Source organism: Stenella coeruleoalba (genome assembly GCF_951394435.1).
Source record: "Stenella coeruleoalba genome assembly, chromosome: 4".
NCBI classification, from domain to species: Eukaryota; Metazoa; Chordata; class Mammalia; order Artiodactyla; family Delphinidae; genus Stenella; species Stenella coeruleoalba.
Window position 1 is genome coordinate 131,768,278 of NC_137149.1, and position 27,826 is coordinate 131,796,103.

The 27,826-nt window shown below is 37.7% G+C and overlaps 1 protein-coding gene across 3 annotated transcripts in view; it reads left to right on the forward strand.

The window, feature by feature from the left end:
• Positions 1 to 27,826, forward strand: part of PPP3CA (protein phosphatase 3 catalytic subunit alpha) — a 298,560-nt gene that overhangs the window by 231,068 nt on the left and 39,666 nt on the right. For all 3 annotated transcript variants that reach the window (XM_079921013.1, XM_079921014.1, XM_079921015.1), the window contains exons 6-8: positions 1,646 to 1,785; positions 11,173 to 11,250; positions 13,656 to 13,750. In XM_079921013.1, the coding sequence (XP_079777139.1) occupies positions 1,646 to 1,785; positions 11,173 to 11,250; positions 13,656 to 13,750 (313 nt within the window). The remainder of the gene's footprint in view (positions 1 to 1,645; positions 1,786 to 11,172; positions 11,251 to 13,655; positions 13,751 to 27,826) is intronic.

The following is a 27,826-nucleotide window of genomic DNA, read 5'->3' on the forward strand; positions in this document are numbered from 1 at the left end:
GCATGTTTCAGATATTATGTTCAATTTTTGTATTTGTCATTACACTTTGGACTGAGCCATAAAGTGATTTTTATGTTTGCGTTTACCATATGCCAGTTAGAGTTTCTACCACACTTACTTTAATTAACTTCAGAGTTGTTTATTTTCACAGTAGATGGTATTAATTTCAGAATGCATTTTATAACTTTTCCAGAATAAATTCTATATTCTGGTTGCCTTACCAGAGTTCTAGCTGGGAATTCACATTAATCAGGAAGTCTCCCCTCCTCTACTGTTCTATCCCGAATAATCAGTTCTTGCTTCTCAGAAAGAAATTCTGTATTTTTATGGACAAGCATTATTTTTCTTGTATGAATTGTTCCAGAAGCATAAATTATTTAAATTATCTTAAGTCTAAGTTTGCAATGAATATTTTACGAATAGTATAATGGTTGAAACATAGAGGGTCTTGTCTTACTGAAGTTTTTCATTGGATGTTGAAAAAGTGAAATACTGCTTCGTTCTTTTTAGATATTAGTAAAAAATGGTGTGTAGCAAAACCATTATTTACATCGCCTTTTATGTCTCAGAAAAAGAGAGAATTTGATAGGCTGTCAGCCTTATATATTCACCTGTCCCTATGGGGGGTTTTTAAATATTAAAGTATTGAAAATGGAGAATATTGGTTCTTAATGGGTTTTCAAAGCTGTTTTAGGCTTTTTTTCAAGAGACTCCATAATACCTGCTAACTTCACCCAAGATCCTTTGATTGTAGTCAAATCAGGATAAACTATAAGAAGGTGACTGTTATAAAATTGTTGGTGAAGTGTCATTTCCAGTTATTGTATTGCTCATAGCTTCTAAATGTACCATTTTAAATTGAAATATGACTTTGCTAAACATTTATAGCTGGAAAATTGGAAAATGGATTTCATATGAGGACTTAAGGTAAAACTATAGCGCTTAGAACTGTGAGCTGAAGAATGACCAGCTAAATTGGAGTTCATTTTACTGCTTACTGTTAAGATGGTTTGTACCCAGTAAAATGACTCCAATCATCTTGGACTTTAGAAACTTAGATATCCCCTAATGAGTGAATATGCGAAATGTCATATAGCAAGTAACTACTCTTAAAATGAAAGCCATCTGTTCTCAAAATTATATCGTTGAGTATAAACACTGTAAATCGTTCCCCATTCTGATTTCTAAATCACAGTTTAATGGAGGCAGTAATAGAAATTTCCCCAAAGGTAAAAAACAAAAGCTTCTCCTCAAGAAATGAAACACAGTTAGAGTCACATCAATTGGTAATAACTAAAACACTAGGCTGGATAAAATAAAAAGGAGAGAAAGACGGAGAGGAAACCAGGAGAAAGAAGAAACAGAGTAAAGGGTAGGAATTAAAGAGGCAAGAGGGAAGCAAAGGGTGAGCTGAAGGCAGATAATAAATGAGTGTCAGGAGGAAGAAGGAAGGAAAGTTCGAGAAAGGTGAAGAGTAGAAGAGTGGGGAGGAAGGAGCACAGGTCAGGAGGGAGGTAGGGGGCAGTTCTCGCTGCGCTGTGGCTGGGGAGCAAACGTGGGTACTGAAAAATGCTGGTCTCTTCTATTTCTGAATTCCAACTTTCCAAAGATTAGTATTTTGTTCTCTGTCTTCTATTTTTCTTAGTTAGACCGATTCAAAGAACCACCCGCTTATGGACCTATGTGTGATATCCTGTGGTCAGACCCCCTGGAGGATTTTGGAAATGAGAAGACTCAGGAACATTTCACTCACAACACAGTCAGGGGGTGTTCATACTTCTACAGGTGAGGACGGAGAGCTCCAGCTTGCCTCTTGGAGCATGTGACATTCGTTAACTGTTGTTATTCATCAGTCCATGTATTTGATTTAGTTATTATGTGCATATAACGTTTCTAGGAAGCAAGTACAAATGAAAGGTTCACTTTGATAGCCTGGTTCAAATGGGTTCTTAGCCCTTGGAGAATAAAAATATAAATAAGTAAGTAGATAGAGAAATAAATGAATGTATCTATATAGACATATAGATATAATATCTGTGAAGAATAGAAAAGGCATAAAAGCGGCAAGTGGCTTCAGCATGACAAAGCAGCGGAAGAAGGTAGTAGAGTTTAGTAGGAGATTCGTTCTGTTTCAGGAACTGTAGGGAAAAAATCCAGTGCCAGCCTTGATTTTCTTTTTTCTTCATTCAATTATGTCATCACTTAAAATTATTTTTACCAGTTTTCCTAACTTAAATGAGAAAAGGAATGTCAAATTGATCAATTAAATTATTTTCAAGTTATTCTTAAATTTTCTTAAGTTCATTGGACTTCCTGAATAAATTAAAATTAGCAGCAACCCAGTGTATAGGTGCCGTAGTAAATTTATTCTTAGCACTTTGACAAGCCATGTTGACAAAAATTTTATAGTAATGTTTCTATTTGCAAATGTATGGAGATTTGGAAACATTACCACCCCCAATAACATTTCAGAGCACTTCAGGAAGAAATCAACACCGCAGTTGGGTTTTTGCATATCCTCACGATTTCCCTGACATCTTAGTTACCTCAATTTTAGCCTACTGCATTTTATTACCCCCAGTTGCACTAGGTTCCCTTATCAGACATATAGTTTGATGTGAAAGTGGCCAGAATGAAAGTGCAAAAGAGATTATGGAGAAGTTGAGAATTTAAGTTCTAGAATACATAGTCTTTTAAAAAAAAAAAAACTGAAAAATCATACCTGATATTCACTGAAGTTTACACTCAATTCCTGCCCTGGCAGCCAAGCTAATGACCAGGCTGGAAGAACTCTGTAAAATGCATCCAACCACCTATCTTTCGTCTCTAGAGTAAGCAGATATCATCCTTCTGCATAACATTGATCAGAGTTTATTCTGGAACATTTTGGTGGAAAATTTTGTTCCATACATTGTTTCCCTTATGGGGGAAAAAGTTTCCTTTTCTTTATCTGTTGATGTGATTGAGAAATTGAAGCTTGCGAACAGAAAGTCTTGTACACTATAAAGCATCATTCAAAGAATGGTTTTTGTTTTAAATATTAAGAAAGAGGTTTGTCCCAAGCTTTTTTATCAGAAAGTTTATAATTCATTTCTATGTTTTGGAAATTTTGGCTAAAATTAAGAGTCATGGTATAGTATTTCTGAAAAACCTAAGGTTTCTTTTCAGTAATTAGTTAATTGGAGAGTAGTCTTTTATTAAAGACATTCCAACTTTTAGTGAAAAGTTGTATTGTTGAAATATATCAAAGCCAAGTGTTCAGTTTTTCAAATCTGGTGTCAAATCCCTAATTATACCAGGAATGTTTAAATTACTTATTTGATACCACTGAGTTGTGCTTCAATAATACAATATCAAATAAAATATAAACCTCTTGATTTCGATATTAAGCCATATTGCATTAATCTTTAATTCATAGTATAACATTCCTCTATTAGTTTTCTGAGTCAGCTGTTCAAATATATTCTAAATAAAGTCCTGTACTGAACTTATATAAAGTTATTGTATTTTTTTGTTTTGTGAATATAGACACAGATGTGTTTACGTCAGACATAAAGTCCGTCAACTAGATAATGGGAGGATTATGCGTGTTTTCACAATTTTCTTCTCACCAAAATTATTATTTAACTCCTCTCCTTAGAGGTTCTTAAGAGATAATGATCGCTAGCCATGAGAAATGCTGACTGTCAACATCTACAGCCTATGTACTCTGAGAAATGGCAGAGCAGTGTGGATTGTTTTATCTGAAGAGAAAAACGACTCACACATTCTCCTAGAGCTTTTTGATTGTTTTGTCTTTAGTGTCATCTTGAAGGTGTCAAGCCACCTCTGTGGTCATGGTTTATAAAGCTGATCTAGAGGGGCACAAAGGAACAATAAAATTGGTAAAAGAACTTGGTGACAATTACCTGTTTGAGTTATTGGCAGTTAGTTTGATCCACAACTCCCAGTTTTATTTCACATGTGTCTGTAGAGTTTGTATATTTAAATTGCTATGCCACCCTATCCATGATCTAATGTATTATCTGGACCATGATTTAAATAAAATGAAGTTATATGGGCTTCCCTGGTGGCGCAGTGGTTGAGAGTCCGCCTGCCGATGCAGGGGACACGGGTTCGTGCCCCGGTCCAGGAAGATCCCACATGCCACGGAGCGGCTGGGCCCGTGAGCCATGGCTGCTGAGCCTGCGCGTCCGGAGCCTGTGCTTCGCAATGGGAGAGGCCACAGCAGTGAGAGGCCCGTGTACCGCAAAAAAAAAAAAAGAAGTTATACAGATAGATGCATCTGTAAGAATTTGCCAATGCTGCTCATGAGTTATAGAAGACAGTCCATGTAGCAGAGAGGAAGGAATCCATAAGAACTCTGCTTTTGCCCCAGTGCTACCATCATCTTTAGAACCTTAGACCAGAGTTTGCATACTCAGTGCCTATAATGTTCAAGTAACTAAGATGCTGGAAGCAGCCACGCACTAGAGTATAAAAGTTCGTGAGGACTGTGACAAATCAGAGGTAAAATTTCATTTTCATGGAGACCAAATGAAGCCGTCAGCCAGGTTTGGTGCTTTGGGTGGTTTACCTTGGAGGCATCCTGTAAGCTGTGTGTTCTAGGTGTAGCTTGCTTCAGAAGAAGTGAGTTAAACCAGCCATTTTAAAGTTCCTCTATATGCTGAGATTTGAAGAATATCTTGACGGTCACTTAAAACATGTTTTTGAAGCTACAAATGGCAGCTCACTCAAATCACTACTGGTCTCTTAATCACAGATCAACAGCCTTTCTTCTGTTCACAAGCAACCCAACTTCTCTTCTACAGTTGACACTCTTGTCCACCCCTTCCACCTTGAAATGCTCTGGTTCCTCCTTTTCCGCATATCCTGATTCTCCTCTGACTTATCAGGCAGATCCCTGACTCTTCTCCTGCCTCTTTCTTTGTCTTCCTCCTGCTCTTGACATTTTTCTTCACACTGTTCCCAGGAACCTCATCTATTCCCTTAGCTTCACTGTAAACTTTGAACTCTGTGGTTAGATTACCAGATCTATGTCTGGTCCCTTTGTCTCTTTATCTCTCCTGAGCTCGAATTCTCTATGCCTAGTTTTCTGCTGGAATTTTTATCTTAAATGTTCCGTTGTCACCTTATCCTGGACTCACCTTGCCTGAAAAGGTTTATTATTTACCTTCCCACTTGCTTAATTCCCACTGGAGATTTCTCCTGGTTTTTCTGTTTCTATTAACAGTTCATTTTCCCAGTCACACAGACTAGCAAATACCTTTGCTTTTTCTTCTTGTGCTGAAATCACCACCAACCAGTCATCATGTCTTATTGACCCTTTCTTTAAAATATAACCAGCATCTAGACCATCCTGCCTTCCCTCCCTCCCACTCTGAGTTCAAGACCTTCAATTTTAGCCTGTCGAAATCACACCTGATTTCACAGCACCTTCCTGTCCCCTCCCCTCAATTCACACTGTTCCATTCATGGGTAACCTTTTGAGAATTCATTCATTCATTCAATTATTTAACAAATATTAGCTGAGCACCTACTATATATGCCTTCCGTAAGGTTTTATCGGTAAAGTCCCCGCCTTTGAGTGAATGACAGTCTAGTGGCAGAGACCAATAAATAGAAACTGATAAATTGCAAGGTGAGTAGTTCTGTGATAAATGTGGAGGTTATCTCTCTCTCACACACACACAAGGATGAATGGGGTTTAAGGGACTACTCATGGTGGAAATGTTATTAGACCTAAGTGTTAAAGGATGAGTAGAACATATCCAACCAGAATCAGTGGGGGAGGCTCTTGAAGACAGGGAAGTGGTGAAAAATATGAGGAAGATAAAAACTCTGGGAATTCTAGAAAGATGACTACCCAAATGGTCTCACTTTACCCCCAATCCCAAATTACAGGTAGCAGCTTTGGTATACACTAAAGCTGAACCTTCATATAACTAAGCTATTCTACTCCTATTTTTATATCCACTAGAAATGTGTACACATGTGTGCCAAAAGACATATACAAGATTGTTCATAGCAGCAGTATTCATAATAGCCAAGAAATGGAAACAACCCAAATGTCTGTTTAGTAGAATGAATAATAAACTGTAGTATATTTATGCAGCTATATACAGCAAATGAGAATGAGAAAAACTGCACAGAACAACATGGATGAATGTCACAAGTATAATGATGAGTGGAAGAAACCAGGTACTAAAGAGTGCGTACTGGGTGATTTCATTGAAATAAGAGTACAGCATTAGAGAAACCAAGTCTATAAGGTTAAAAGCCAGGATGGTGGTTACCCTTAGTGAGGAGGTGGTGGTGACTCGAAGGACATATGAGGAGTTCAGGTAATGTTCGTTGTCTTGATCTTAGTGCTAGTTACAAGGGTGTCCACTTGTAATCGTCTGATTGGTGCAACTTTCTGTAAAGATGTTATACTTCAGTAAAAAGTTTGCCTTAAATAAAAATTGCTCACTGCTCCTGAGGCAGCTGGCAGCTGAGGACTTGAGCTCTGGTGAAGTTCTGGCAGGAAGGGCTGGAGCCCTTCCAGACTTGATCCCTAGTGGGCAAAATGAAATTAGTTTGGAGAACCTGGGGCAAAGAAAACAACACAGCAAGTCCTAGGAAAAGATAGGCCTGACAGCATCCGGGCAGTGCCAGGACACCCCAGGGCTAAGAACCCATTGCTAGGCCCCAAGAAGCAGAGGAGGAGCTGGGAAGGGGGGCGAGTCCTCCATACTACCAGGCTGAGAGTGGGTGAGGCACCAAGGAGGCGGGTGGAGGCTTTCTCTTGGTCCACTGGCAAGGGATTGCAGGCTGCCTGCCTCTGCTTCGCCGGAGCCAATGAGGGAAGGAAACCCTTTGCATCTCGCACCTGTATAACTGCCCCTGTTGAGGCTCCTCCAACAGTTGTGTGTGAGTTTCAGTGAGCTGACAAATTGCTGCTGAGCGTTTAGAATATGAAGGCAAATAAAACAGTGTCTGTCTCTTAAGGCATTCGCTATTGCTGGAGAGCAGATGTATAAACATAAATTACACTACAGTGTGACAAGCGATGTATTAGATTCATATGTTATGGGAACATAGTGGATGTAGCAATTTTATGCACCTCAGGGTGAGGTAGGTTTGAAGGGAAGGGTTCACAAATGATAATTTAGCTAAGGCTTCGCAGAAGAGTGGGCCTTTGCAGAGGAACAAACAAACTCAGGGAAAGTAGATGCAAAGGCATAGAAGCATAAAAAGGCATTTTAATAATGCCTGCTGGCTATTATCATGGTTAAAGCATCTGAAATCTACAAGATTTATTTCAAGGTCTAAAATAGAGTTTAATATAGCAAGAAACAAAAATAATAAGAGAAGCAATAGAATGAGTCTAATAATAGCTGTTCGTGCTAATGCCCAGCCACTTTTTCTATCATTTCTCACATTTTTGTCTTTTCTACTTTCTTTACCTTTGTTCATGCTCAGTCTCCTCCCTATTCCTTTCCTTCCTTTGGCGGAATTTAACCCCTTGCCTGTCTGCTAATCCCCATAAGTTATTGCCTCTAAGGTCTAACACAAGTCACAACTAACAAATGGAACAGCTACTGCTGGAATCTGGGGTTGCTGACTCACGTTCTGTGGCGCATTCTTACCTCCACACTGTGGTAGTGAGGAGACAAATAGGAGTGGCTGAATGTCTACTGCCATGGGCCAGGCACTGGGCTAGGACATCTACATATATTGCTACTTCATTTAATCTTCCTCTCAATTCTATGAAATAAATAATACTGTCTGCATTTTTGCAAATGGGGTAATTCAGGCTCAAAGAAGTGGAATAAGAACCCAAATCTAAGGATCCTTACTATTCCATGGAAATTTCCACCTCCCTTTCTACTCAGAGAAGATGCATTTTCTAGTGCTTAAGGAATAATCATATTCCAATAGAAAAAACCCAACATTTTCAAAGACTACAATAGCTTCTTTCCCAAATACAGCAACGCATGCTGGTAAATGAATATCACAAAGCTGAAAGCATCACTGGCCTTCACCAATCCTTGAAGCAAGTGTCATTAGAAGACATGTTCAGGACATAGGGTTAAAAAAAACTGTTCCAGCAGAATCACTCATACAGTTAGATTGTGCCTGACAAGGGTACCCCTGTGGAGAGGGATGAGTGGGACTGAGGTTCAGCCCGCCCTCTGCTCAGAAGGCCATGGCCCCGGCTTGAGCTGATCAGCCTGGAGGAGGAAAGGCTCTTTTTTCTTGGTGGGCTCAGAAGTGTCACCTTATTAATGAAAAGAGAAAGGAAAAAAAAAAAACTACTACAAGATAGATGTTTTTCAAAAAGATTTCCTCAGACCCACATGCTTTCTTTTTTGCTTTATAATTTCTCTACAAAGCTTTACTATTTTATCTTTAATGTAGTTTTCTTAATTAAAAAAAATATGTTTTACCTTGCTACCTAGATTATATCTTCAGGACAGAAACCATGCCTTGCACTTATCATACCACCCCTCCCTGTGTCTCATAACAAATGGAAAGAAAATCACCGATTAGTGTTTGATAAATTATTGGTGAATTAATGATTTTCCAGCTCTCCCTATGATGTTAAGGTGTTCTGAACTCTGCTTTTCCTACCATTCTACGTGTATCTTTTTTAATGCTTTTCAGCTGAACGCTTTGTGGTTTATCATCATTTCCATTAAAAAGCATAAAAATGTTGTAGAGGGTTTTTTCCTAATATTGTTCAAGAAATTATTATTTAGAAAAATGTTTGTAATTCTTAGAAAGTTCAAGTATTTGAGTATGCATGCTTTTACGTTTCTAAAAATCTTCTTCAAAATGAATTCGCTCCAAGTAATCAAGTGTTCCTCACTTAAAGCTATTAACCTAGCAAATTAACCTAGCTAGGTTAATTTTATCTTCTTCAGATTTCCTTTAAATATAAGATGTATATTTCCATGGGGGAAAACTTAGCTTAAACACATAAGGGTATCAAATTTAGCATGAAGAAAATATATCAAAATTATGTTTTCATAAGACTAGGTAACTTCTTCTAAAAGGAAAAAAATAGATAAAAAAGAGCAACCAAGCCATTTGTACAAGGGAAAAAGTGACAAACATAGACAAACAACCTCTGTCTTACAGTGGTACAACAAGGCAGTAGTGTCTTTCTAAAGAAGCATTTTGAGGGCACAAGAAATGTAAGTACACTGCTTAAAGAGATAGGGAGGGAACATTTATTGAGTGCCTCCGCTACTCTGTCCCCCTTTGTCTGGGCATCTTGTAGCTAATATGTACAAGCAAATGCGCTGTTTTTGAAGACCAACCAGTGTCTCTGATATTAAGGTCTCTTTCGTTGACACACTGATCTGGAAAAGTGATATACTCACCTTTTCCCAAAGTAGAACAGAAGTCTTTGATGGCACATGTCGGCCAACTCTTGATCTAGGTACCATGTGGACATGTTTCCATGTAGACACTCTGGGTGGCCCATCTCCTCCAATTTGTGGATCATGCTCATGTTCATCAGTTAGGTGGTTTATTTATTGGGATGACCTGGGAACACTAAGAAGGGAAGGCGGCATGGATGTCTCCTCTTTCTCTCTCCCTAGCAAATTGCTAGAATATTCTCGAAGACACATGTGCGCGTGCGCGCACACACACACACACACACATGCACACAAATATGTGTGCACATGTTGCACATGCACAAAGACTATTTTTGATTTCAGATCCCACTTTTGCCAAAGAACTGAATCCTTTTTATAATCAGTATCTCTACAGTGATATGCCATCTTAATGGTATTTTTTTCCTCTTAATCAGAGAATTCTTACAAAATCTGTAGCATAGAAATGACTTTCATCTTCTCTTTTTTTTAATTATTTGAGTGACATATATTATTATTTCCCCAAAGAGCTATTTTTATAATTGTGAGTTGTTTCCTATAGTATATGTAGTTTAGGTTCTAGTGAATATCTGTAGTTTGTTTATATTTAAACAAGCATTGGTTTGCTGTCTCTTGATTTGAACTATCTAAAATTTATTCATTTTTATGACGTACATTTTTCTCATTAAAAATTCTTGGAGCAGAGATAAAGGGATTGCAAAAGGTCTTTCAAGTTTAGTTTGTAATTTGAATTTCATTTTTAATGACGTTTTCATCTTTGGTTTTGAGACTTTCTTAACAGACAAAATCCTATTGATTGTATGTTTGATATTTTTATTAAGTCACAGGAAACAATGTCTTAAGATAAAATTCTGTTGGTCACATTTAAAGTACACATTTTTAAATCTTGTGGATTTCATAATTCTGTTTAGATTTTGAATGATATAATCAGTTGATGTACCCATAAAGAAGTTGACAGTTTGACTTTTCAGAAGACTTACTCTCTCCCACTCCCGAGCTCAGTCCTTTCTGTCAAGCTCTCAAGCAGGCACCCAAATACAAATAATGCTATATTTCAGAAAATTGGGATTTATACTTTAAATTCCACTCTTATGTTATATTTATGCTTCCATTCACTTTGTGTTTAGATGTAGACTTAATAATATTGATTTTCTCTATGAGTTGGATACTTTTCTAGTGTCGTTATATAATGACAGCATTCTTTTTCCAATTCACACACCTCCAGCCCTTTAAAAGTACAGCTGTAGGGAATTCCCTGGTGGTCCAGTGGTTAGGACTCAGTGCTTCCACTGCAGAGGGCCTGAGTTCGAACCCCGGTCAGGGAACTAAGATCCCTCAAGCCATGTGGTGCGGCCTAAATAAATAAATAAATAAATAAATAAAAGTACAGCTATAGGCAGATGCAAACTATAATAATGGAATGGAGAAACAACAAGGTCTTACTGTATAACACAGGAAACTATATTCAATATACTGTGATAAATCATAATGGAAAAAAATAATGTACATATGTATGTATAACTGAATCACTTTGATGGACAGCATAAATTAACACAACATTGTAAGTCAACTATACTTCAAAAAAAAAAAAAAAAGTATAGCTATAGGTACTTTTTCTGCCACAGTGGAAAACCTGTCCTTAGAACCAAGAGGCTTGTTTCATGAATGATGTATGTTTGATTATAATTGATCCAGTCACATAAATCTGGATGTTATAGATAAATGTGCTACTCTTGATGATTTCATAACAGATACTTTTCTCTTTTCTTTTTGTCTCTGGCAGTTACCCGGCTGTATGTGAATTCTTACAGCACAATAACTTGTTATCTATACTCCGAGCCCATGAAGCGCAAGACGCAGGGTGAGCCGTTTTGTGGGTTTATGAAAACCATGCATTGCCCTTTGTCAGTCCCTCATATGCTCAGCAGTGGAGGTTCCCTTTGCCAAGCTCTCTCCCTGAAGGAATTAGACCTAAAAATTGCCTTCTGGTGACACAGATATGGCAGGGTCCTGGGGAATAAGTGGTTTGCAGAAGTGCTGTAAAGTCCCCTTTAAAGTCCTTTCGTTTTTAGCTTGAAGAGGTAGAATTTTCACCTGGCTGTCTTAAGCACTGTGAGGCCACCTCCTTTTATTTCTTTCAATTCCCGCTCTTACTGTTGTCCCATAAGTGAGTAAATTGCCCGCTACTTTTCAGTCTTGGTTGGCAATGTAGATGAGAATTACACATACGTATTTAACAGGTATTGCATGTTGTACTCTTGTTTAAAGGATATCATTCCTGATCCCAAGTTTTAAAGGGCAAAAACAAGAGACATTCAAATGATGGGGAAAATCCTATATTCTAACTAACAAATACATAACATGATTTTGTAATATCTGGTAAATTTTAAAAATGTAAACTGATTCCAAGGATTTAGAAATCTAAAAAATATCAGATATGCACTTTGATGGTACATTCAATCTACATTTGGGAGATAGGCATAGGGAGAAATAAGCATAATTAATTCTAGGATTTGAAGTCCAATACCCTTCCCAGTATGCTCCACTGAAAGGCATTGTTTTGCCTTCAAAAGCTTAAGCTCATTCCTTCATATTCTAAGTTTTCTGAAAAGGAGGAACATTTATTTTTAAAATCTGTGCACTGAAATTGGGAATTCAGATGCCCGCATTCTGAAGTAAGCCCATACCTGTGATGATTCTGAATCAAGGCAGATCCTGTTGTTTTCAAAATTAGCTTTTTTCAAGCAATCAGTCAGCAAGTATGAACTGATCCAATATTGTGTGCTCACTGCTCTTGTAGCCAATGGTCGCAGTAACCTATTGATATACCCAGCCAATCAGGTCCTCAGATAATTTTTTTCACTTTTCAGGGCAGTGGTGTCACCATTGCTTTTTGGCTGACTGTCCCAACTGAACATGTTAAGCAGATTTATCTTAATCCCATGGTAGACCTGAAATCCATCTGCTTACTTGAAAACAGGTTAAGTGTGTCGATTAAAATCAACAAGTATATTTGTTTAAAATGAGCAGTTGACTGATTCATTGGGGAAAGTTGAGATTATGTCATCCAGATTCTTTGTTTTTGTTTGCTGTCAAGTAGGCATAATCAGGCAGAGTTTATAAAGTCAAGGTACCAGGATTAAGAGCGTCACTATCTTTTCCATTCTGATTTTTTCCCCCAACAAAGCTCAGTTCCATAAGCAGAATAAATACTTCTAGGACATTTCAAAAGATTTTTAAGGGGGTATTTTCTCTTGGGAAAAGTAGTATCAAAATATTTGTAAAATTATAAACTTTAAAGTCGTTATTTAATCTATCTAAAGGTACTATTTGAGGCCTGTTTAGACCCCAGCTAATTTAGGCATGATTAGTCTGCCAGAAATAACTGACGCAGAAGAACCAAGGAATGATAAAATTTTGTTTTGCACTTTAGGAATTTTTCTAAACTAATATTCCTGAAATCTGTCACATAGAAGTCGTGAGATACATTTTCACCTTGATGGAAAAGAACCAAATCTCCTGTATTTTTTGATTTGAGGACTAGAGTCCTATTTTTGTCTCAGTGAAAGAAAAGTAACTGGATTGTTAATTTATTTCCAAACATCTTGCAGAGGTTTCATTACTGATTGATTAAATATTTCCCTGCTGAGACAATAATCTTTGACCTATAGACACCAGAAGAGATTGGTAATAAATAAAATTCTAAAATAGAAACAATTTCAGCTCGTAAAACCCACAGATTTAACCAGACATTCTCTGAAAAGCAAATCACTTGGTCTAGGCAAAATGGATTTATATAACCATGACAGAATATTGTTACAAATAGAATAATCAGCCTGGTTATTAGTGGTAAAGTTTTGTATATCGCACTGCTTATTTAATCTATTTATGTTAAAAACATTGGCAAACTTCTGAAAAACATGGTAGGTACAGGTATCTGTGTACAAAAAGCAGCCTTTGTCCTCTCTATTCAACATGGAAATGAATTCTGATTTTTCACTGAATTCCACTCTCTCCCAGGTCTGCTAAACTTAGAAAAGACCTATTTTGAAATTGTACATATGACTGTGCGTCTCCATTGTCACCCTCAAAATGGATTGATGTCTGTGTATAACAGACTTCAGAGAGAAAATTTTTAGTGCCTCCATAATTGAATTCTCTTTGAATAGTAAAACTTAACTTTAATTTTCTATTTCTAAATGTCTATTTTGATATCATCTTTTTTCCATACTTAGCCTTGTTTTGACTTGTATTTATTGTTTTTAGGTACCGCATGTACAGGAAAAGCCAAACAACAGGCTTCCCTTCTCTCATTACAATTTTTTCAGCACCAAATTACTTAGATGTATACAATAACAAAGGTGAGTGTTTTCAAATCCCTCTTGGAGTTTTGTATAGTATGTGTAATAACTAAGTTCTCTTTTGGTCTGGTTTTAATTAAGCATTTTTAGTCATTCTTTTTCTCCTTACTTTTTCATTTATTGTTTGATGCAGATTTTGTGATTATCTTCAAAGTTCCAGATTCAGTTGGTCAGAGGTGGGAGCCCAGGCACTGTTATTTTTTAATTGTTCTCTAGGAGATTCTAATGTAAAGTAGGGTTGACAGCTACTGCTATGATAGGTATAGGCTTTAAAAGAAAGAATAATTGAGAGAAATCCAAAATCATGCTTCTTAAGAAGGATGGGGATTTAAATAAGAATAGTGTGACTGCACATGTAAAGGATTGTGAAAAATAAGCAGAAAGAAGCTATAGCTTGAAATTCAAATTCAGATTTCATCTGTTGAGCACCTACCATGAGTCAGACCTTGTGATACGTATGTATTCATTTATTTTTAAAAAATTGAATTAAACTTTAAAATAAATATCATTTGCCTCCCAGAGTGAGTCTCTATGGTAACTGCCTTGCCCAAGGTCACTCAGTTAGGTAGTGATGAACTGGCATCAAACCGACATCATCTGGTCCGGCATCCTGTACTTTCTTTCTGCAACGCTGTACCTGTGGCCCAAAAGAGACCAGGAAAGGAGAGGGCATTATTTACTGACTAGAGAAGAGAGGGGGAGTGGGGGTCACATTGTTTTCTTTCATAAAGGTAATCTCTTTATGAAAGGAAATGATGTGAGGTGTTAGAGGTGTGGCAGAATGAATGAGAAAGTGTGAAACAGTCATTAACCCTCCTTGGCATTGGTCCGGATAGTATATATGCAGCATTTCTGAGTGTGGCTTTCTGAGATTAAGAGAAATGAAACAGAAAGAAACCAATCAAGTAATACATGTGAGGCCAAATACAGGCCAGGAGAGGCAGGAAAAGGCAGCCTTATCTCTGAGCCAGTCTGAAAACTCCTGGAATTGGGAGCCTTTCCCATGCCTCTGCGAGTTGTGAGAGGCAGCTTCCTGTCCTAGGCTGGTGTCCAGGATGCCTTCCCAGGCACCTGCTTGCTGTCCTCCGTCCTTATGAATCGGTTGTTACCTTCCTTTCAAGCCTGCATTCCACTTTCCCCTTGGGAAGTGGGTCTCTCCCTTTGCCTGTACCCTGATCTCCTGCTTCGCACTTTCCCACCTCCTGCTGAGGCCTGGATACTGAGGCCTGTACCTTCTGGATCTGTCAGGGATCCTGCTCCAAAGGGCAAACCACATGTCACACTTTCCAATCACTACCTCTCCCCAGAGGAATCTGCGCTGTCCTACAGATAAAGTTTCTGACTGTCCAACCCCTGTCCCCAGGGCTCAGAGAGTGACCCCTGCTGGCTGGAGTTTGCTCTAGCTGCACAGTCTGTTTCGTTGCCATTTTGACTCTGGGGGACCCTCCCCTGTGGCCTTGGGGCATGGTTGTCGGTAGGCACAAAGAGTTTCTGCCACAACCACGGATGGCAGCATGTGAGGGATAGTTGTCCCCCTTTTCTTATTGCCTAGTTCCTAGAAAAGAACCTGCCCTTGGTTCTCTGTGGCAAGAAGCATGCAAAATCAAGTAAAACATGTTCTCTGCATATCAAGTGCTTATCAACTAGTTGACAGAGCGAGACATCCGGATGATTTCATGAAAATGTAAGACGGTGTCATGAAGTAAAACCAAGAGAGTCAAACACTAAGTACATTCGACAAGGGGTGATTTTTCTAGAATGGTCAGAGAAGGTCTTATTTCAGATAAAATATGATCTGGACATGGAAGAATGGTTAACGTTTGATTAGAAAGAGGAAAAAATAAAGTCAAGGCCAGTGTTTTTGTAACTTTCTTATTTTTAAGCAGCAAAGACTTTTTTTTTTTCCGTCTCCAAACAGAATCTCAATCTTGAAGCCTCTTGTGTAAAATCAATAAGAAGTAGTTCCCTTTCGTTGGATAAGGCTTCTCCATCTTGTCCCCAAAATTCCCCTTGGTACCTACAAGAAATGCAAGAACTCAGTAGGTTGTTTTGCATGTCCCACCGTGATCCTGTTATTTACCAAAAGTATATAATTTATGAGCCCTTATGTTTTTGTTGTTTTATGGCATTAAACTTTTTTTCTGTTACACCTAGTGAAGGCAGTGCCCAAATGAATAATTTTCTTGACAGAGACTGATTACTAAGTAGCATGTACTATACTTACAAGTTTTTTAAAAATTTAAAAAAAACCCTCGAAACAGGAAAAAAAAAAAAAAACGGAAAGAGAAAGAGAATTGAGATTTTAACTCCATGAAAACAGGTCTAGCCTTTTTCCATCCATCACAATGCTAGGCAATGCAGTTTTGCTTGAGACCAATAGAGATTTCTTGAATAAGATGTGCATTGCTTCTTTGTCTGTGGTTCTGATTTAACAAGGCAGGAACTTAAAAGGCAATAGACATCAGTGCATTGCTATCTTTGAGGTTCTGTGCTTCTTTCACTCTGCCTTTAGGGCGGATCACAATCTCTCGGGGAGGGGATAGAAGCATTTCATTTTGGGAACCTTTTCATAAAAGAAAAAAATTCTCCTGAGAGAAGAAGATAAACTGATAGGAAGAAGAAAGATATATTCTTCAGTTTGAGCACAATTTCAAAAGACTTTTGTGTAAAATCTCTGAAGCACTTTCAAGCTATTACACTAGCACTGTGTACAGTATGTGGGACTGGGAGTTCACTGCTGAAGGGAGGATGACTGTATTAGAATAAAATAAATGTTAACGAGAACTTTAAAAGCCAGTGCAATAAAACTGGTTGCAAGCACCTTCAAAGCACAATCAGTGGAAAGAAACAGCCATGAAGACTCTCTGAGTTAACCATTTGATTCTTAGAAAACAGATGACCATCAAGGCCTCTGGGATTATAACCTAGTGGTTAGACTGTGATTTGATTTTTAAAATTCCTGCGAATTAAAGAAGCAGTAATAGCTCTCTGGCAAAATGAAAGAAAAAGAAAAAAAATAGATTTATTCTGCCATCTTGTTTTTTAATTGAAGTATATTTGATTTACAATGTTGTGTTACTTTTAGGTGTACAGCAAAGTGATTCAGTTATACATTACATATGTATTCTTTTTCAGATTCTTTTCCCTTATAGGTTATTATAAAATATAAAATAATTATTATAAATTATTATAAAATATTGGTTAGAGTTCCCTGTGCTATACAGTAGGTCCTTGTTGCTTATCTATTATATATATATAGTAGTGTGTATCTGTTAATCCCAAACTCCTAATTTATCCCTCCCCCCTTCCCCCTTTAGTAATCATAAGTTTGTTTTCTACGTCTGTGAGTCTAGTCTGCTGTCTTAAAACCGATAATAGTCATGTGATCAGCTCCATGTTTAAATGTCCAGTCGTTCGGATTAGTAGTTCATACTTGCCTGCAATTAAAAGCAGCTTTCAGAACGCAGTGAGGACTGTACATGTCCCATCCCCTATGTCAATCCCCATATCCTATGTTAATCCATTCAGTTCTTATCCTTTCCAGTCTGCATTAACAGACAAACAACTTGGCCCTCTTCCTGCTTCGGTTTCCTCACTCTGACAAATCCTGCTTACTCCTGCAAGATGCCAGGGCCAAAGATGTAGCTCTGAATCCCAGCTCTGCCGTGAGACAACGAACTCATCTAAAATTATTGGCATACAGTGACATCTCTGTAAAATGAGAAAAAAAAATTTTTGTGTGAATAATAGATGAAATTACTTTGAAACAAAACGTTGTGCACTATTAAGATATTATCATCATTGAATATTTTATATTGCTCGAATTATGCCATGTGTCTGTGTGGGGCTTCCCAGAAGCTGGCAGAATACTCTTCCTCTTCAGCTTCATAGTTATAATTTTACTTTATGGGTCAGTCTACCTTCGTGACCGATCTCTCTGCGTCCCTCTGCATGAACCCTTTACTTTAGCCAAATTGTTCTGCTCATCGCGCTGAACAACTTTTGGCTTTCCTTTTCGCCACATCTTTGCCCACCCACTTCTTTTCATCTATATCTAGAACACTTGTCTTGCTCTTCTCTGCCCGTGTAAATGGACTGCACCCCCTCCAGTCTGTCTGTTGGTAGTTCTTCTCTTAATGCCTGTAATACGAATCATTTACTCTTCATTTGCAATACCAATCATTTGCCCTCGTACTTAGCATTTACTTTTGTTTCTAGTTAGCTTTTCCGTGCATTCCTATAACTTCCCAATCAGGTAATAGTTTGAATCAGGGGCTTTTTGATACACATTGTAAAGCCAAGTAGCATGCCTTTTACATGGTAGGCAGCCAATACGTGCATTTATCAAAGCATTTTCTTTCTGGGAATTAATAGCAAGACAGTGCCCAAAAGTATCCTATTGGTGTTGACCCTCAGAGCTTTATCTGTCTTTAAATTACTGCTGTAACCAGTGTTGATTTCCCAGTTGGAGTTAAACATTTGCAGAGTACTTAGCACCTTTGAATTGTTTTTCTCCTGTGACGCTGTAGCCCAAGGGAAGAGCGATTTCACAATTATTCAGATACACCAAACAGAAGAAAAATGCAGTAATGACACGTTGCTACTGCTGCTGCTGCTGCTTCTTCAAAATAATTTTCCATCTGTGAAAGTGACTTCAACCTCATCCACTCACCAACGTAACAAACCTTTATTGAGAACTTACTGTATACCAAGTACCATGTGAGGTGCTAAGGATATAAAATAAACAAGACAGACATGGTCTTTTTTCTAGTGGGGTTTATAATCTAGTAGTGTGATAGGCGTTAAAGAATTTCACCAGTAATTATTTAAATATATTTGCAAAATCCTACAAAGAAAAGCACGGTATGAAAGCAGAATGGAAATAAGCTGGTGGCAACAAAAAAAGCTTAACTGAGAAAGTGACATGTAAGCTCTCTTAGAGTGAAATCTCTCAGTGCAGGAAAACACAATGGCAGATGTGAACTCTGCTTTAAACAATTCGGTTTGGCCGAAAACTATAATAAACCTCTTTTTAAAAGTGTTTTAAACCTTGATGTAAACAGTTAAGTCCTTTGTCTCTCTAATGATTATAACTGTGCTTCAAAAAAATCTATAAAGTAAATTGTAGTAGGTTTCCATGTGGTGCTAGTTCTCCATGGTTCAGAGGAGTCGTCATATGGATAGGTGAGAGGCTAGATGGATGGATGGATGCTACAGATGTAGAGAAATATAAACATGTATACCAGGGGTGTACAACTCAGTTCTAAGAAAATCTACTGACAGTAAAATTAAGTAATTAAGTAAAAGGTATTAAATGAAATGTATTTTGGAGTTGAGAGGAAAATCTAAATGACAACCAAACTAATACAGTGATCAAGACCAAAGATTAAAATGACAACCAGGAAAGAAATCAATTCAATGTTAAAGTAAGTTAAGGAAGAGAAGTTGAAAATCAGCTTTCAAGGATGGACAGGAAAAGCATTGTTTATAAGAATTTTGAGATTTTTTTTTTTTTTGCAAAAGTCTGTGCTTTTTGATAGAAGAAACATATTATGATGTTTTGGACTTTTAAACTAGACAACTTGATAGATTTACTTATAAAAAGCATTTTAGTCTTACCAAAACTTGCAATTTCAACATCCTCAAATATTTCCCAATCAAAAAGTAGACAGGGCCTTCAGGAAGGTACCATTTATAAATTAAAAGATAATGTCTGACTTGGCAGGAAAATACCATTGTAAGGGAGGGTTGAATTGTTAATATAGTGAACCCAGGTAGGAATCTGAGTGGCAGTTGTGATGTGAGCTCCAGGAGCAAATGCAGCATATCTGAAGCCAACTGGCCTTGAAGCCCCACCTTCCAGCAGGAGCTCTCAGCGCTCGGTGACACACCATTGACACAGCATGGTGTTGCCAGGCCTTACAATCTCATTCCCTGCTGCACCGCAGTCCTTTCACACTGGGAGCTTGTTTCACCATTCAGGAATAACTTCCACAAACTTAGAGATAACTGGAACCTGCCAGGTTCAGGAGCCAAATAGAACCAGCTAGATTCCATCTTTGTCCTGTGTGGAGGAGGGAAAGGGGCAGGGGAAGTCTCTGGAAGGGAGGAGCATCACTGCCCAGGCAACCCTGAGTAGCACCTCTGCCTCTTTCTCTACAGCATGTGTAAAAGTTTACTTCCCTGGGGAGACACCCACGTTTTATAACAAGGGGCCATTTCCGTAGAGTCTGAGGCCTGTCTTCAGCATGGGCATCACCTTTCTCATTAACATATCCCTTTTTAAAGCATTTTTGGGGTATTTGCAACCATAGCCATAAATATGATCACTAGTTGCTTTACAAATTGGATAAAATTAATCTAGAGACTTTGCCCAATGGCAAAGTGTTCCCAACCCTTACTTTATTCCTCTATCATCTCAAATCTAAAGGTCTCCTTAATTGCTCTTGAGCAGCTGTGGCCAGTTCACTTATTTCAACATAGAAAATGTAGATACTTAATCTTTCACTTCAGATTGTATTTACATTTAGATAAACTATAAAAATACCATCTATGGACTGAATGTCTGTGTTCCTCCTCCCCCCAAATTCATTATGTTGAGACTCTAACCCCCGATGTGATGTATTTCGAGGTGCCACCTTTGGGAAATAATTACTGTTAGATTAGGTCATGGCTGGGGCATTGTGATGGGATTAATTATAAAGATAGGAGGAAACAGAGGCTCTCTCTGCATGCACCAAGGAAGGCTATGTGAGGACAAGACCAGCCAGAGGGCCCTCACCAAGAACCTGACCCTGCTGGCACTCTGATCTGGACGTCCAGCCTCCAGAACTGTGAGAAATAAATGTTTGTTGTTTAAGTCAAAAACAAAAAAAAGAAAGAAAATGTAAATACATATTCATGGTAGCATTTTGTTATTTGACATTTGCTAACAAATGCTAAAGCAAAAGCAAACAATAAGGAAGATACACCCCCATGAAAAAAGAGTCATTTCTTTACTTATTTGATAAACATTTTTATTTTTTAGCCCAATGAGTATTGGTAGAATTACACACACCAGGAAGATAATTTCTAATAATGGTTATTAAACCTAGGACAATCTACCAAGGAGTAGTATGGAATATAAGAATCTATGAAGGAGCCAAGCAGAAACCATGAACAAAAGTCTTAGTATTAACTCCTTTTATTATCAGTATGAGATGGTAAAGAAGAAATTTAGGTAGACTTTTAAAGGTAAAGAGAACTTGAAGTTAGAAGGTTTTGATTGGTTTTCAGAGAAATCACCTCTCTGAGATAAATGGATAAAATTAACTGCAGAGAGGTTTCAGTAGAATGTCCCCTTTACGCTGCCTTTTATAACCAGGATTCTTCAATATGTGCAATTCATCAGTGGTTGTGATTTCCTATACCTATAACAATAATAATAACTAATATTTATTGAGCATTTACCATTGCCAGACAGTGCTCTACATTTCCATTCCATGAATAAATGCATTTAATCTTTCAAGCACTCGATGAACTACATTATAATCTTGATTTTATTGATGAAAAACCGGACACAGAGGAGTTACATACTTTCCCCAAAGTTCATGCAAGCTGGTCAGGGAATGGCACTGAGATCGAAGCTCAGCAGTCTGACTCCAGGGCCCACGGGTTACCCTCCTTCTGTGCTCTTGTGCATCAGCTTTGTTATGTGAAAGCTTTCAGGGCAGCGTTTGCACTGATCCCCTATTCAGCTCAGGGGTTCATTGTGTTTAGGTGACTAGTTTTCAAGAAGAAAGGAAAAGCTTTTGAAATGAAGAGTCATTTGTTATCACTTTTAAATTACATGAGTGTTTTACATCCAAATACATACATTATTAAAAGATTAGAGTATCTTTTGTACTAGTCTGAAATAAATGTCTCCCTTGAAAAGATATCCCCCAAAGCACTTATGCTTTTGCTTTTGTTTATTCAGCTCTGCTGTGAAAGTGTCATTGCTGGAGGCCGCTTTCTAAATAGATTAGTTTTACTCCAGTAATCACCTTGCTTACATTTAAACATTTAATTAATGGGACAGAAGGTGAAATAGAAAACCTATCAAGATTGAATATTTAGGGATTACTTTCCCTATATATTTTAATTGAATTAAGCTACGTATAATCTATGTATCTTTACTCTAACAAATGGCCTTGATTTCTTTTTTGTTTTTATATCTTTATTGGAGTATAATTGCTTTACAATGGTGTGTTAGTTTCTGCTTTATGACAAAGTGAATCAGTTATACATATGTTCCCATATCTCTTCCCTCTTGCGTCTCCCTCCCTCCCACCCTCCCTATCGCACCCCTCCAGGCGGTCACAGAGCACCGAGCTGATGTCCCTGTGCTATGTGGCTGCTTCCCACTAGCTATCTACCTTACGTTTGGTAGTGTATATATGCCCATGCCTCTCTCTCGCTTTGTCACAGCTTGATTTCTTAACCATCACCACTACAGGATTGTAAATTTCAGCAGTTAAGTAATTGTGGAGCTTCAACAAAGAAGTACTCTATGGCAGTGGGTGCGATAATCCTCGCTTTTCACAAAGCTCTGCCCATAAAATCAGATCTCAGTGTTCTGTGAACCCTTCCTTGGGGATGAAGACAGGACCTCTAGCAACCTGAGTCCTCCATCCAGATTCCTTGTTAGTGCTCTTCTGCTGCCCCTTGGACGGGACCATTTAAGGCTTACATCTTGTGTTACATTCCATTTTCTGACAGATGGTTAGAGGATTCTTACCCTGGACTGAAACCAACTTCTCTAGAAATCTAATTGCCAATAAGGCATTTAACAGGAGGGAAAACAAGAAATATATATTTATTTGTGTGTGTGTGTGTGTATATATATATGTATGTGTATATATATATATATATATATATATACACACACACACACATAACATATATGAAACGTTAAAGATTGAATCAGTGGATTATCCCTTGCTATTCATTATCTAGAGGTTCTAGACCTGCAAGACACTCAGTGACCTTACTTCCACGAAAAGAAGTAGATATCAAGTGTATAGGCTTATATTAACTCAGTGCCAAGGATATCTTGGAGATAGCAACCTAGAACCATTGCAAGCTGCAGCTTAAGGCTTGATACCAAGTACAAGGTGAAAGAGCATACAGACACTGAAACAGATACAGATACAGGCACTACTTTTCAAAGTACCTCCCACCGAGGTACACTTACCCTTGTTATGCATTTGGAGCTGATAAGTATCAGCTGTATTGAATGAGAGCCAGTGTTTCCTATGTCCATGCCATCTCCCCCAGTAGCTTAAAGCTTCAGGTAAATCTTTCTCATTTAGTCTAGGGTTGATTAAGCCTTATTTTAGCATTATAATTGTATAGATTAGAACTTAAAGGAATGTACCAGCTCAAACTGATAAGGAACTCAAAACTGCCGATGACTCCTTGTTGACTTAGCAAAAAATATTTAATGGTAGAAATTCAAATTCTCTTTGTGAAATTGTAATGTTAGAAATGATTCACAGTGTTTGACTGGACTTGGGCTAATCCCAAGGATCAATTTTTGGCCCAAATTCTCTGGATCCTAGTATGTCGATGTGACACATTAAGTGGGAATCGTAAAATGGCAAAACTATTAAAAATAGATAGCCATTCTTTCCTCAAGGAATTTGAAACTGAGTCATGATACTTTATATTTTTCAGGTGCCAAAATTTTATCTGATTGTATATATTATAAATATTAATTCCATATATTATTTTATTTGATCTTCATATTTTGAAGATGACCTAATTATTCCTATTTTACAAGTTTGAAAGGTACGACTCAAATAAGGAGAAATGTTTGCCAAAGCTCACATAGTTACTATGTGACAGAGACAATATTATTTCCACTCTTATCTATTTTAGAATCTTACAATTTCAAAACAGAGTTTAGCCTCTGAAGTGACATATTACCTTTTTCCCAAATTCTTTCAAGCACCCTTCAGACTTCTGTTCATATGTGGTTAGTTACATTTTTAGTGTCCTGACAAGTTACATGTTTTATGTTTTTAAATTTTTCTTTATTTTCTCTTTTTTTTGCCTGCCTGCCTTCTTTCTTTCCTTCCTCTCTTTCTCCATCTTGTCTTTCTTTTCTCTATTTCCTTTCATTAGATCTTTTCTTCAGCCAACACTGTTGAGCATCAACCATGTGCCAGGTATGGTACAAAGCACAATAAAAGAAAAAAGAAGAGAGATCTATGCCTTCCTCATTCCTTCTATCATCTGCCTTCCACTTACTTTACTCAAAATTCTGTATTTGAATAATACCTGATTCAGAATTTACTAATGCAGTATTAAGAAGGGAAACACATAACACACACTCATGCATACATACACGCACACACACACGCACACACACATAACCATAAGATTGGCTCAGATAATAGATATATCTAGTACAGTCACCTTCCTTCATGTAAGATAATATCATCCACATTTATGTAGGAGACTTGTGACAAAGTTAAAGAAGGTGTTATAGGTGCCATGAAAGAGGCATGTACAAGGTAAGAGGAGGAACAAGGGTTAGATGTGGGCGTGAAAGGATTATATACAGAAACACGTGAAACACACACACGTGTATTTCAATAAGTACAAAATCATTAGCTCATACCTTCAAGAAAATTATATTTAACTACTGTTTGTATCCAGTAATACTAAGATATTTCAGGTTGGTTGAAATTCAGTCATTATGTAGAAGTTACTGAGCATGTGCCTGTGAAATACACTCTGATAAGTACTGAATTGAGCAATTTAAACATTAAATTTCTCAAGAAACCCATACTGAAAAATATCATTATGACAGAATTACCTAAAAATTACCTATAAATTGAAGACTTGAAATCCGTCTTCATAAATGCCTTGAACACTTACTTTGAGCCTAACCTTATAAGCCATAGAGTAAAAGTGAGTTACAAGTGTAGCCCTTGCTCACCAAATACAGTAACCCTCATGAATTGGTAAATTTCCTTTGACCTAGGTCATGCCCTTTACTTAGGTCACTAATAATAAAAAAAGGAATCTTCTTAAAACAGAATCCATCAGGCAAGTATAGGACATTGAGAAGAAAAAACAAGGAAACAGGAGTGAGAAGTCAAATTTCTAAATGGAAGGAATCGTAGAGATTGTGTTTATAGATGCTATAACGTGTACTACAATGACTATGCATATATGTGAATGTACATATATATCTTCTCAAGTTTTTAAACGAAACTTGTACCCTCCCCAAAGTAATCTTTATGGGAACATACAGATTTTTAAAAATCTCTAGCATCTCTCCCAGAGAGAAGACCCTTTCATGCAGCACACCAACATAATCTTAAAATTCTGCCAAAGGACATTATGCGTACATAGTCCTACCTCAAGAATTTTATCCATCAAACTATCATGTCTCCTTCTATGATGGTAGGACTTTGCCAAAAGAACACACTGATGCTACGTTTTCTACCAGGGTATCTGAGGGTGGAAGAATTGAAAGGAAAAGACATCCTGGGCCTATTATGCTTTTTTTTTTTTTTGCGCTTTTTCTGGATGGCTTTCAGGGATTCTGAAGTGCCTTCATTTGCTTTCCTCTCATCTTTGTTTCTTTTCTGTCCCTCTGTCCCATCTTTTGAAGTGGGGAGTGGATTGTCAATTAGAGTTGAGATAAAAACGTTAGCAGAAGGGTGAAAAGAATAAAATATATCATTTCCCTTCTTTTGAGCTCTTCTCTCCTCTATCTTAGAACTGCCCTAGTAGTGTTGAGAATGCCTGAGGTATGTAGGGAACATTACAGTTACTAATCTGAAGACTTTCAGAAAAAGAGCTCTGTGTTCCTCTTAAAATCGACTTGGAATGTGTTGAACCCATGGTTCGGTGAGCTCGTCAATGCATCTTGCTAGCAATATTTTAATAACTTCTCTTAAACTGGAAGCTCTCTTTGACCTTTCTATTTTTGTCATTTACTGTCCTGTCATCAGCTTCCCTGCTGATGGCAGTTGTAAAGAAGATGCTGCGAAATGTTATCAAGTTTTTGTGAACTATTGGTTTTTGTGTCTCATCAAAATTTTAAATTTTAAAAAGTAGGAGAGACCCCTTTAATTTACAGATTTGGATATGGCCCAGCAATTTATGCATGGTTTGATAGACGGAGGATTGAATTAAGATCTAGATTCTATTCCTCGGGCTTCACTATATTCAGATGGCCTTGTGGTATCATTAGAAATAATAGAGGTCCAGTGCCCCTTCCCTGTTTCCTAGCAGGAGCAGTCTCTTTATCACTGATTTTTATATCTTTTACATAAGCATGATGGGACCAACTAATTGCATAATTTTGCAGCCATAATTTTGACATCAGAGAAAGAACTGGCATTCAGGTCTCCAGATTCATGGGGATTAATATTCTTTCTATTATACCAAGTTTCTTCTGGCTATCCTTCACCCCTGTGTGTGCAACAAAAGAGCATTTGTTTCTGTGCTGTCTGGTCTGCTCTGAACAATGGTTCATAACCTAAGGCCCGTATATATGTCATAATCCCTCTCAGGGCCTCTGATACAATTGGTAAAGGACATGAGGGCATATGTATTGCTAGCAGAATAGAGGAGTTCCTTGATGGTAGACTTTGTTCTTTTTTCCTCTCTCTATTTCTCAGACAAGGTCTCAGGAGGTGGTCTCGAGTGATTCTTGAAGTACAACCATTTGTATTATTTATATGCACTGGAGATAAACATCTTTCAAGTACTTCAGAGGAGAGCACCGTGTTAGGGCTCAGTTGAGTTCTGTAATTCCAGCGGCAGTCAGAGGAAGGTGGCAGGGGTGGAAGATGAAACGTTAACTGTGAATTTCGTGACGGAATATTTGGGACTGTTCTGGTTTAATGTTTTTCATGTATTTTTGCAACATATATATTTATTATGCAAAAAATCAAAATTCATACGTTATTAATGTAAGATTATTCGAGAAGTATATTTGCATGAGTATTTTATGTGGCTGAAGAAAAAAGAATATATATTATTGCACTTGCATTTTTAAATGAAAGCTATTTATTTACTTTAACATGTTTATTGGAGTATAATTGCTTTACAATGGTGTGTTAGTTTCTGCTTTATAACAAAGTGAATCAGCTATACACATACACGTGTTCCCATATCTCTTCCCTCTTGCATCTCCCTCCCTCCCACCCTTCCTATCCTACCCCTCCAGGCAGTCACAGAGCACGGAGCTGATCTCCCTGTGCTATGCGACTGCTTCCCACTAGCTATCTATTTTACGTTTGGTCGTGTGTATATGTCCATGCCACTCTCTCACTTCGTCCCAGCTTGCCCTTCCCCCTCCCCATATCCTCAAGTCCATTCTCTAGTAGGTCTGTGTCTTAATTCCCATCTTGCCCCTGGGTTCTTCATGACCATTTTTTTTTTTTAGATTGCATATATATGTGTTAGCATACGGTATTTGTTTTTCTCTTTCTGACTTACTTCACTCTGTATGCCAGACTCTAGGTCCATCCACCTCACTACAAATAGCACAATTTTGTTTCTTTTTATGGCTGAGTAATATTCCATTGTATATATGTGCCACATCTTCTTTATCCATTCATCTGTCGATGGACACTTAGGTTGCTTCCATGTCCTGGCTATTTTAAATAGAGCTGTAATGAACACTGTGGTACATGACTCTTTTTGAATTATGGTTTTTTCAGGGTATATGCCCAGTAGTGGGATTGCTGGGTCGTATGGTAGTTCTATTTTTAGTTTTTTAAGGAACATCCATACTGTTCTCCATAGTGGCTGTATCAATTTACATTCCCACCAACAGTGCAAGAGGGTTCCCTTTTCTACACACCCTCTCCAGCATTTACTGTTTGTAGATTTTTTGACGATGGCCATTCTAACTGGTGTGAGGTGATACCTCATTGTAGTTTTGGTTTGTATTTCGCTAATGATTAATGATGTTGAGCATTCTTTTGTTTGTTTGTTGGCAATCTGTATACCTTCTTTGGAGAAATGTCTATTTAGGTCTTCTGCCCATTTTTGGATTGGGTTATTTGTTTTTTTGATATTGAGCTG